The sequence below is a fragment of the Rhea pennata genome, chromosome 2 (genome assembly GCF_028389875.1).
Source record: "Rhea pennata isolate bPtePen1 chromosome 2, bPtePen1.pri, whole genome shotgun sequence".
In the NCBI taxonomy this organism is placed as follows: Eukaryota; Metazoa; Chordata; class Aves; order Rheiformes; family Rheidae; genus Rhea; species Rhea pennata.
Window position 1 is genome coordinate 7,922,938 of NC_084664.1, and position 12,729 is coordinate 7,935,666.

Sequence of the window (12,729 nt, forward strand, 5' to 3'; positions counted from 1 at the left end):
TCGAAACTAGTTTCTTTTACTGGACAATTTTCTGCGTAGATGAACATTTGCATCTGAGACTGATAATGAGTTTTTTTATTCTCCAATCCTGGATAATGAATGAAAGAGTCTTGTTTTCCCATTCCTACGCACATAAATCCCAGAAGTAGAAGTGGGAAAATATATTTTTACATATATTCACAAAGAAAATCTGGACAGAGCATCACCTTTTAACTCAGACTCCTATATGCATAGATTTGTATGCAGACGAAGCCAGAGTTGCATCTGTTCTCTCCAGTGCTAAATTTGGCTGATATAACTTTTTTATGCTTTCCAAAAATCATGGATAATTTCAAAGCGAAGAGAACTTTGTCAAGCTTTCCTCTGTGAAAGAGAAGATCTTTGAGTGAACCATTTCATGTGCACAGAGATTACGAATAACAAAACCTTCCAGCCTAACTCAGTAACTGGAACCACTAAGCCGTGAATGTGGCCCTTTCTGTGAGGGCACCATAGTGCTGTCTGCAGAATCTGTTGACAGTTGCCAGTCCTGCAGGTAGATTCAGGTTGGAGGCCCTGAGCTATCACAGAACCTATGGACAGAATCAGATTTTTTGCTTGGAAGCAACTGTCTGGGAACCCAGACTTTGCACAATACTTCTTAATTGTATCCCTGCCCAGTTCTAAAGTTGCTCATTGGGGCAAATATGAATAGTTTCCTTGAACACAGCTTATACAATGAGCTGATCCAGGCATTCCTCTAGGCAGACACTTTTCCCCCCTATTGAAATTTAGCGGCTTTCTGCTTTCGTTCAGACAGAATTTTAGATGAAGAAACGTTGATGTAGTGAGAGGCTCCTGAGGGATCCAGTTGTCTCAGCAACCACAAAAAGGAGAAGCCTTCCTAATGATTTTTTGTAATAGATTGTGTATCTTTTAAAAGGAGAGAAGTCAGACAGAAAAATGGCAGTTCCTCAGCTTAGTTCTCCCAGGTTTGAACATTATACCCAGCACTGCATGAGAGTCAGCTTTGGCTTTGATTATATAAACTAGTTCCAGATTCCTATAAGGAACAGAATGATCAGCCAGTGTCACCATTATGTGCCAAGCTTCTCAGGATTCAAAATGAATTGCTCCAAATGCCAGCTTATTCTCAAAAACTAATTGGACCAGAGGTAAGTGGTGATTTGACAGCTGGGAAGAGCTGTAATAATTACATGTGTCAGTTCTTAGCATGTTATCAAATGTTGATCATCATGGTCAATAAAAACAAGGACAAATTATGTAAAACTCATGTAGTTGTACGATTTGAAAGCCTAGTGTTGAGAGAGTTGTGATGTAAATGAGATTGCCTAGAAATCTCTGGGGTGCAAGGAAATGTTGCTTAGGAGGTTTTGTGTAATTTGTTTTAGATGTGTATAGGGAATAGGAGAAACATGGTGCACTTGAAGCACATGCTGTCTTGGGACAGCTAATATCAGGAATGGTACATGAAGGATGTTACTCGACATGTACTTTCTAATTTTTGCTATCCTGTGGTGATGTAGTTATTTTTTTCCTTCTAGCATATTATTGGAAGTGCCTTTGGTTTCTAAAAAAAGCCCTGCAGAATCAATACAAAGGTCAAGGCAACTGTGTGTTCATAATAAAACAAAATTAGCAAAGCAGTCAGCCTGGCCTCAAGTTCAGGACAACAACATTTTTTTTTTCCTCTCCGTTTGTCTTCAAATTGAAAACCGTTATTTTTAATACAGATGCCACGCACAGAGCCCTGCCACCTCCCACACATACCCATACCGGTGGTGCGTGCTCTCCCCTGTCGAGAAGGAAGCGGCAGAATTGAGGCTGAGGCCGGAGGACTTGCCTGCCTCCGCTCGCACCCTCTGCTGCCTGCAGTACGGCGCTTGGAGCTCAGGGAGTATTTGTTGCCTAAATAGCTGTTTCCCAGCACATTAGCGGGGAAAAAAGTAGATTGGGCTGAAAGGAAGCTTTTTTGTTGGCTACCAGTTCAGGACATGTGTACGTAGGTCATACAGATATCAATTTGAAGCCAGAATAAAGCCGTGTTGGCATGGTGGATAACTCTGGGATTATATACATCAACACCTTGCTGATTCTGCACCGTTAGAATACAACAGACAAATCTTCAGGCTCTACAAGTAATCTCTTAGGTGACTTTTAGGGGGAGACTTTATTGCCCAAACAAGGGAAGATGCTGCTAACTTGTTTTGAACCTTCTTGTTTGCTTTGGTGGTAGATGCTTCCTAATCTGCTGCTCCAGGATGGGCTCCTGACTTGAATCTATTCTCCCCTGCCAAATGCCAACACCACATTCATTACTCTCGGTCAGGGCAAGCAGTTCATTTGATCTGGAATAGGCACATGGGTGTGTGCAATTCTCCCTTCTTTTCTGATCTGTAATTAAAATAATATAGCTGATAAGTGTGGTTTTTTTCAGTTATGTAAATGCTCTTGAAAATCAAGTTGCAAAAAGTTACTTTTGTTGAGGTGCTTAAATACAAATACCTTCTTTCTCCTCCTTCCCCAAAGAAGTTATTCTACTTCACGAAGAGGGGCTGTGGGATGGGAATGACATGTTTAAGGTAAATTGTAGTTTATGCAATACAGTTTAAAGTCTTGAGCTAGTGAGTACCTGTGAGTACCTGTGTGCAAAAGTATAGACTTCTGCAGAGAATGCAGAAATGAAAAAAAAATGGCTTAGAGTATGCAGGCTGAACTGTCATGTTATGTGTATGGTACTTGTACCATAAAGAGAGAGAGATCTTGATGTAGTTAAAAGGCAAAATGGAATTATTTAATGCTGGCTTTTCTCCAAATTATCTGAAAAACGAAATGGCATTTTAAGAGGGAATGAGAGGGTTTTTTTTGGTGAGTACATTAAGTTCTAGAGCTTCTAAAAGCATTACCGTATGTTCCTTCTGATCTGTCTGTTTACTGTGTCTGTTAAACTGTTTTTCTTTCACAGTTGTATCACCTTCAAACCAATAAGTGCTTGGTTGCCCAGGGACACCCAAGTCAGAAAGGAGGACTGGTAGTGGTTCGCAACTGTGACTACAATGATCAAAATCAGGTATTTGCTTTCTAATAATACTGAACAGTGGTGCATATATTGCAGATTGCTATATATTTCCTGCTGGCAAAGTTACCTGAGCATAACATCTCATTTTTGTGCAAGGAGACTGATTTCAGAGTATTCTTCAAACTGCAAGGTTGGGCAAAGAGACTGCAGAGCTTAGTACTTTGTACCTGCTAGTGCCGAGTGCTGGATGTCATAATCTCCTGTCTTTATGGGCTGAATCTCTGTATTTGGTTGAAAACTACTGCAGGTAGCTTCTGATGAGTTCAAAACCCGCTGATTGACGCTTCAGGCTTTGTAGAAGCACATCCAGTCAATTTTTCATGTTGGGACTCAGGGTGGCCTTTTCTTGGCCCACCCTTCCTTGTGTAATGTACCACTGTTTATCTGCTGTTGTAGTTGCTGTGGTTTGGGATGAATTATTTGTTCTTACTGTTAAACAGAAGGTGTTCTAAGGAATTTAGAAGGTTCTTTGTATGTTCCAGTATGTTGTCTTTCCATAAGCTATAAGAAAGTCAACAAGTCTTACTGTGTAAATGTAGTGGTTGGCACCAAAGACTTCACGCTTATGGTGCCAAAGGTGCTAAACTGCTTTCTGAGCCATTCAGTCTGAATCAAGAAGCTGAAAACATTTTTTTGTGGATGGTGTCCACAGTAAGAACAGATGGGTCCTCACAGTCACTGTTTCTCTTCCTTTCCTTCTGTGATACTTCTAATGGTGAACCACCACATGGTTGGAGGAAGTCTGTTTTTTCTTCCCCTTATCAGAACCTTCTACTTTTCTCCTACAGGCAAACTTCAGTTAGCCTTTTGGTGTTGAGAGACTAATTAATGCTCCAGATCATTGATCTTTGGCTCCCTTTCTAATGAATCTAGTTTAGCAATAAGGAGCAGCAGCCAATCTCAAACAAAACTGCCTGTGCTATCTTCTTTTATAGTGTTCTTGTTCTCCAACCAAGTACATTTAACCAACATACGGTTTTGTGCCATTATAGTTTGCTCTCATAAATCCAAAGAATACACTTCAGCCTGTTTTCAGGTCCTCTTGAACAATTTTGCTCAAGATGCGTGAGAACACTGTAAAGAAGACTCTTAATAGTTTCTGCCTATAAAAATAGAGAGAAACGTTCCAAGTAGTAGATGCCTTTAATGGCCATTTCCGGTAACATCCAACCTGTTGGTCTTTTCAGCTAATTTTTTTACCATCTGTCCTACATCTTTAGCCTAGCAAGAAAGGCTGTGTTGGAACAGGTCAAAGGTAATTACTCCAGTGTGCTGTTCTGAGGATGTCCAGTAGCTGAAGGCTAAGCAAGTAATACAAACAGTGCAGATGTAGTTATGCTGGATGATAGCTCAAGGAAGCAAGCTTGCAAGCAGCATTTCTGTGCCTCTTCTGTTTTTTTTTTTTATTTGTTTTTTCTGAGCTAAAGATGGAATTTTTGTGAATAACAGCCTTTGAATTTTGTTTTTTTCATGAGTTTTTAACTATATTCTGAGCCAATGTAAGTTTTTTGGCATCATGTGGCAATGAGTATCAAAATTTAGCTGTGCTTTCTGTGGAAAAATGTGGTGCCACTTGGTGATGATTTCATCTGAAGCCTGTTAATTTTTCTGAGGAATTAGAATAAGTTACCACCGTTTATCTCATTCCAGGCTACCTTTGCTTTGTGAATAAATAGAATCTTCTCTTGAAAAACTCTTGTTCAGTAAGGAGCAAGATGCAGCCTACTTGGGAAAACATGTAGAAGCTGGAAAAACAAAATTTGGCTTTCTTGAGACTCCTATTAATTGTAGTTCTTTGGACTGAAAAATGGTCTCCTGTGTAATACTGGCAATTTCTAGACATGAGAACCAACCTTCAAAGTACTAACTTAATGTACCTGTTATTGGAGGGGGGGATAAAAATCTACAACAGACTTACTGAAGTCATGAGACTGGCCTTACAAGCAAGTCTGCTTTACCTTTAGTTTATTGCAGCTTTTGTGGCTGCAAAGAGAAGGCAAATTTTCACTTAACTCCTTGATTTAAAGAAATAATACGTGTTTTGAAACTTTGCAATAATATCATCAATATGGATAGTAAGTCAGTTTGATCATCCTTACACGAAATTAAAAATGATTCACATTATAAGAACCCATTTTTTAGAATTCAAGAGTGGCATTACCATTCTTTTTGGCAATAGCAAGATAATGTAAAAGAACTGGTTTTCACAGGTGATGCATCTAGAAAATATTCCAAGATTAGGGTCTTTCTCTAAGGTATGTTGTTAATGCATATTAGGACATATTTTATAGTCATAACAAACACTGAGATGATACTGGGAAATGAACACAACTTTTGGAATGAATAATGAAAACTTTGTAGTCAGAAATGGCATGAGTAGGAGAGGAGATGCAATCCAGCAGAACAAAGGTCAGCGCAAAGAAGTCCGAAGTAACAAAAGCTACGGAGCAGAGAAGTTGAATGTGAGTTTTGCAAGCAGAAGACAAACAGGGAATGAGAAGTTTTCTTGTTGAAGAGTAGTTGTGTGAAGAAACTGCCATGATTCTCAAAGCAAGCCCTGTCCTTCCTGAAGTCAGTAGGATATCTGATCTTTCTGGAGGCAAGACTGAGAACGCTGAAGATGCTGCACACCACAAAACCTGCGTTTGAAGGATGATAGAAAGCACTAAAAGATTTTGTTCCTGAAAAATCTCTAGTTTCCTAAAAGTCTCCCCTTCAAATCTACTGTGCTGTGTGCGTTTTTTCTTACTGTTTGTTTTGAAATGCAATAAGTTGACTTTTAAACTTTACTTTCTGGATTTGTTTATTATAACTTTTGCTCTGTATGTTTGCTTATTCATCTGAATAATTTAAGCTTTCTACTTAGGAGTTTGTTAAGCTTTGATCATGTGACTATTACCATTCCATCTGGTGATGGTGCTCAAGTGTCTAAACATATGCATCTGTACTCTGCTGAATATGACTTTAAAAAAATAATTGATTTCAGCAGGGAATTTCAGAAAAGCGCTTTTAATACTTGTACAGCACTTTATAAATCCAAACAAGTACTTTAGACTCTTGCTCTTGAGCAATTTGTGGAAGGCTGTACTTACTAAATCACTGCATTTCTCTGTAAGATCTTTCTCCTCTCTCTGGATCATGGTTACAAGCTTCCTTTTGGATACAGTACATGTGTAGAGTGAGTGTTGGGAACTCCAGGTTGTAATATCAGCTTGTTGCTTTAGTTTCATCAACAGTTTGAGCAACACACTTCCTCAGACTACCTAACAAAGAATTTGTCCATTTTACAAAATATCAGGAACACTTGCTGGAATAAAACTGGGAACGTGCACGTGCTTTAGAATAACCTGCAGGTGGACACTGGGTAGAACAGCTTAAAATAACGGTTATAAACCATCAAGTGTTGCCGTTTCTGGTGACTTTCACGAGTCGTTTGGTGCTGTGATGTCCTTGCTATCCCTAGCAACAGGAGCTGCAGTATGTGCAGTATGACAGCTAGGCAGAGCTCTCCCCCGGTGCCGAGCGGCTGCTTTGTTCTCTTAAGCTGAGTTTTTGGCTTTTAAAAACTCTCTCTGCCTGTGTAAAGCCGTAGTGCCAATCCAAGCAGTGGATTGTCACGGATCGAAGTACTGGAATGCATCTGCTGTCATGAACCTGATTTTCTTTCATGCAAAGGGCTGTTTTTCCAGCAGTTACTGTCTTATAGTTTTTTTGGAGTGGAGTTTTTCAGTGAGTTCCCCCTAGTGCTAATGCAATCCACAGACGAAATAAGAGTGTGTATGCATGAAGCTGTGCCAGTTGTCCAGCCATCCCTTTACTACACTGTGCTGCACTCTGAAAGGCAGAGGGTGGGCTGATGCTTTCTGTTTTATTCTGTATCATTTTGAAGTATTTATTTCCTAGAAACAGTGAGCTTCCCTCTTCTGCCTACTACAGATTCTTAGCTTTTTGGGGGGGGAGGGGAAGGGGGGTTGGGAGTTAGCTAATGCAGATGTCTATACTCAACCCAAAGTCTCATATAGTTAACTCAGTTTTTGCATAAAGAAATGATGGTATGGACCACCGTTCTAGAGAACAAGGTAATGTTTGAGCCCTCTCCTACTTCAGTTTTCTCTGAAGTCACTTCAGTAGCTATTGTCCATTTACATTAACTAATCACACTGTGGCAATAATTTCATAATTAAAAAAAATCAGTAAGATAGTCCAGGATCTTTTTATTATGGTAAAATAGAGAGGGATCTATGGGATATAGGGGTTTATGGAGAGAGAAAAGAGCATAATACATTGGTTACCAACAGTGGCAACCTGTAACCACACTTAAATACAAATATTAGTGAGATGGGGGGGGAACACCCTAAAATCCAGCAAGGTATGACTCCTTGCCAGGACCTCATCACAGACTTTTCGTTCGGCTGAATACGATGATATGATGCAGAAGCCCTGTTTTGTACCTACCTGTATGTATGTAATGAGAATGTGAAGTTGTCTGAGCCATCAATCCAGAAGAAGGCTGAATGGTTGTTTAAGTGTAGTATGGGCACAAGCAACGTCCTGGAAGCCTTAGGAAACCTCAGTCTTAAATCTCGAACGGTCTGAACTACCCATCAAGGGGTTAAAATTCAAAATTCATCCTTTGAGTCTGTGGAGGGAGGCAGGGAAACAAAATACTTCATGCATTTCAAGATATGCAAAGGTTGGAATTGTATAGTGTGGGGGAAAAAAAAAAAGCCACACTGGCAACTTCTCTTTCCCCATGCTCAAATCTGTTACTGATCTGCAAGTTTGTAGTGATACTCTCATCTGAATTGGGAACTCTGAAGTCTCTGAAATGTGGAGCTTGTTTTTCTCTCTCCTTACTTTGCCATCCCAAGCTTATCATTAGCTTGAAGTTAACCTTGCCTGGCTCGTATAGGCCTTTCTGCCGAAGGGTCGCGCTGGGTGTTAACCAAGGTGTGTTCTTCCGGCAGCCTGTTACTCAGCGCGTGGTTAAAGTGCGTTTCTCTCTGCTTGGGTTTTGCTCTATCTTTCTTCTCCTTTTAATAACAACAGTCTTCTGGCAGCTGCTGCTACTTCTCTATTCTCTCCTCTTTAATCTTGTCTTGCTTGCTTTCTCATGACAGGGTTTAAATGGAAGAGATATGCTAGAAGACAGAGGACTTATAAGGTTAGGATATATTTTAATATAATACCTGCAGTTGCTTGAGGGAGTCCTTCATTGTATTATTGATAGAGTGATATATATTATATCACAGTGATGATGAGTGAGCTTCATACCTTTTAATCATATCTTCCAGCTGAGATGGTATCCTGAATCACAGCTCCCTCCAGAAGGCCCATTTTAGCTTCTCTAAACAAAACAAAACAAAAAAACCCTACCAACCAAAATTAATTTAATTTGCCTGACTTCACTGCCTGTGATTTGATACTTTAGACTTTGTAAAACTTGTACTGCAGAAAAATCACATAGAGGGCACTGCTACTGCAGCACCATGAGCTATGTGAAATCATTACAGTGCACAAAGAAAGAATATACCAAAGAACTCAGTGCAATGTAGGTTTTTATTTATTTATACAGTTACATGGGGCTTGATTCTTCATCACTCACAGCAGCAGGAGTAGGAAAGGGAGCTGATGGAGGTGGGCAAAGCAGGTTAGTGGAGCCACTTGCTCCTCATGCGTGCCAGCATTGGGGCGGCAGCAGAACGAGGGACCTGACCAGCAGCACCTTCACCTGCTCAACATCCAGAGAGATTCAGAGATGCTTTCCAGTTGCTGTGTGAATGCAGGAGCCTCACTGTGGGTTCAGAATAGCAGAAGTTATGTTTGGTATTTAACTAGAAGGCTTGGGCACCTTCCTTTCACTGGTGTGTTCCAGTTTTCCCATATACTTTCTCCATGCCTCCACCCTTCTATAACCGAGGAGGTTTTGAGGTGCATGCAACCAAAGCTACATCTGTTTCTTTGCTTTCTGTTGGCTATAAGAGCTCCAGGGTCCCCTGCCTAGCTCCTCTTGGCCCAAGTCTTTGCTGGTTGTGAGGGAGGTGAGACCAACAGCCCCTAGACTTGAGACCAGATGGATGGTCCAGCTTTCCTGAACTCTCAGGTGCAGCAGATGTGCCTCACTCCAGGACAAGGCTTAGGCCAGATCAGCGAGCCCCAGTAGGTAGAGGCATGAACTGCAGCAACCAAAAGTGCCCAGCAGCATTTTTTGCCAACAGCATTTGTGCTGGGTTAACCCATACAAGAGAACAAACTGACAGCTTCAGTGTGTCCTTGCTTTTTGTGGGAGGTGGCAGTAGTTTTCAGAGTGACAACAGAGAAACTCTCCAAACAAGGCACATAACATATTTATAGCTGCAACTGTAAATGATATGTTCTTGCTTTATACAGATAGGCTGCAGAGGGAGGTTGAGCTTCAGAAGTGAACTTGATTCCTGCCACCGCACAAGCTTCTGCCATACCATGTAGGCTGTTGATGTGCAAGTCGAGGCACTTTCATTTAGTCAGCTGTTGCCCTGAAACAAAGTGAGTGTAAAGTGGGAGGGCCGATCTCTGCCGAACATTTAACCTTGGCACAACTAGCACAAACACAGCTGGGCTGGGGAACATGCAGCTTTCAGCGGGAGGATGGTAGAACAGCAGTTTCGCACATTCCCTGGAGAGCGATCTGGAAAGTTTTGATAGCAGCTGGATGTGAGAGTTACCTACCTGAGTGAAGGTCCCTGAGCACTAGGCTACTGGATGTAAGGAGTAGGACCCTGGACCAGGGCAGGGACTGAAGTAGGCTGCTTGGTGCTGGAATTTGCACAGCCCGTTCAGGTTCCTCATCATGCAGCATCCACAAGTTGCCCCTAGAGCACAATGTTAAGCAAATTCTTACATGTTCCTGGCCAAATGCAGCAGTTTCCAAGAAGCCTGAAGATGCCCTTCTGCCTTGCATGCCTGCCAAGCTGCTTCTGCACAGTTCTTGTGCCATCTGCTGTTGCCCAGCTTCCCCCTCTGGCCCCTGTGCTGGCTTCCTGCAGGTAGCTGAGGCTGTTCACCAGCCTTCCTTCATGCCTAAAGGATCAGCTTTGGATAAGGAGATTTACTGCCTGGCTTAGTGACTCGGCTCAGAGAGTGGCCAGTCACTTGCTTGGAGATCTTCTGCTCGTCCGCTGTGTCTTGTCTAGCCGTCTGAACGGGAGGAATGTATGGGAGGTGCTGCCTGATTTTATAAAAACGCTAGTGCAGAGCAGGAAACAAGTGCTCCTACTGGTGCCTCTGCACTGGGTAGTGCTTTGTGGCGCTGGGAAGGCAACAGAAGGCTGCAAATACATTTCAGTTGTTGGGAAGAAAGGCAGCAGGGGGCAGTCAGCATTGCAAGGCACATTTCTAGCATCTAGATGTGACATTACTGGCTCTGTTGCTCGACAAAAGATGTAAGGTAGCTGCCCTGAAAGTTTGTGAGAGTGATGGAGCATTGGAACAGGTTGCCCAGAGAGGCTGTGGAGTCTCCTTCTCTGGAGATACTCAAGGCCTGCCTGGATGCAACCCTGTCTAACATGCTCTAGGTGACCCTGCTGAGCGCAGAGGTTGGACTAGATGATCTCCAGAGGTCCCTGCCAACCTTACTGATTCTGTGGTTCTATGATTCACAATAAATGCTTTCCCTCTTTCAGGTCTGGGTTTACAATGAAGACCATGAACTGATTTTAAATAATCTGCTTTGCCTGGACGTTTCAGAAACTCGTTCTTCTGATCCACCGCGTCTCATGAAATGCCACGGGTCTGGTGGGTCACAACAGTGGACTTTTGGGGTAAGTGAAGCGGGTGCCATCAGCAGCACTTTTCTTGTAAACTTTTCTCGTAATTAAACCTTGGTGAGTGATAGAGGCGCTACCCAGACATTGGGGATGGAGTTTAATTATGAATAAACCTCAGGTTTACGAAGCTGGTTGTACTATGGCAGTCCCAGCCCTCAGTTGATGCAGCCCGTACTGGAATTGTGCCGCTTTGGTGGCTGCATTTCTAGTCCGAACAAGATGTTCCCTGGGCTCTGGACCTTTTCCTTTCCAATGCAGGAAGGTTTCTGCAGCCCCATCTGGACTCGGGGCTCTGTAATAGCCACCCACAGGCCTGCGGCTCGCAGGGAAGCGCTGGGAAGAACAAAATCCAGCTTGCGGCACTGTGTTGCGTTGCCTTGCAGGACTAGGAGACAGGAACAGGCTTGTGGTTGTTTCTGCTTAGTGCTTGAAGCAGCACGGGGCAGCACTGAGGCCTGAGAGGAGGTTTTTGCAGTTGCTTCTGTGGTACAGTCGCTTCTCCTTTGCTAGTGGCTTGGAGTCGGGAGTGGCTCATTTCACAAAACTGAACTAACGCTGCATATACGTGAAATCAGACTCCTTGGTATAAGCGTAAAAGCTGTCTCCACCCACGCCGCCAGTGCAGCAGTAAGTCTGTAACAGAAACGTTATGGAACAAACCAAAGAGCACTGCTGGAACTGCCTGTTGCACAGCCGTGTTGTTGCAGGACAGCCCTGTATATACTGTCTGGAGTTCATACCGTGCTGCTCCTTGGGAGCACACGTGCCTAGGTGGATTCAAATAAGGAAGCTTATTGCAATCCGGGAAGGTCCAGAGTCCTCCAGAGGCAGATGTGGGGCAGAGCCAGTGTTACATGTGTGTCTGACAGTTGGAGACTCCACATAGCTCTGCCACAACCTGCATCCAGCAGCAACACAGCCCACAGCAGGAAGAGGGGGTGGGAGCAGGGAGCTGAGGAAGGTTGCTGGTGGTAGGGGATTACTTGGGGTTCTTCAGCTTGAATTACTGGACAATTACAGGCCTGAGAAGAGACTGTGCAATAAAATCACAGCAGAAATTCCCTGTGTATAAACGTTCAGTGACAGATGTGGTAGCGATGGGCTATCCGGGCTTTAGGTAGCAAACATGGGCTTTGAGCTGACCGCTGGCGCTTGGGCATATGGCAAGTGTATATGTGACAGTGTCCGACTGGTACACAGTAGTGATCAACAACAAAGAATTTATTAGGAAAGGAATAGAGACCAAAATAGAAAAATGTCACCACGCCACCTTAGTTTGTCCATACTGTGCATTTCAGGCTAAATTAGGGCTGGAGATGGTTCAGAAATGGGTGGCAGGGTAGATCTGAGTATAGATCTGAGTATCTTTCATATGAAGACTACATGAGTAGTCTGGGACTCTTTAGATGAGAAAAGTGATGATTGCATGGGCAGGGGCTCTGTGGTAGATGTGGAATAGTCAGTGGCATGGAGAAAGTAGATGGAGACCAACTATGAACTGTGTCCTGTGGTACAAAACATGAGATTGTCCAATGAAGATGATAGAGGCAGGCTCAAAATGAGGTGGTCAGTGGTGTGGTGGAGCCATGAGCCGTACAACGCCTCGCTAAAGGCTACCCTGGGTGAAAGAACTTAAGGGAGAGTGGCCACATATTCAGGGGAGTAATCTGGCGAGGGTTACTACAGTACAGACTGCACCAAGCTCCAGAAATCTTCTGAGCTGAAGATAGCTGGCAGCAGGGTGAGCACTCTGCGGGGGCATCGTAATATTCTTGCCATGTTTTCAAGCTTCCCTGGGCCATCAGCAGAGCCCTGGAGCCCAGATCTGAGCCAGCGCGGCTGTTC

General features: G+C 43.1%; 1 protein-coding gene across 2 annotated transcripts in view; it reads left to right on the forward strand.

Annotated features, from left to right (window-relative positions):
- The window catches only part of GALNT11 (polypeptide N-acetylgalactosaminyltransferase 11), a 53,192-nt gene that overhangs the window by 39,460 nt on the left and 1,003 nt on the right, over positions 1 to 12,729 (forward strand). For both annotated transcript variants that reach the window (XM_062568797.1, XM_062568796.1), the window contains exons 10-11: positions 2,966 to 3,070; positions 10,741 to 10,878. In XM_062568797.1, coding sequence (XP_062424781.1) covers positions 2,966 to 3,070; positions 10,741 to 10,878 — 243 coding nt within the window. The remainder of the gene's footprint in view (positions 1 to 2,965; positions 3,071 to 10,740; positions 10,879 to 12,729) is intronic.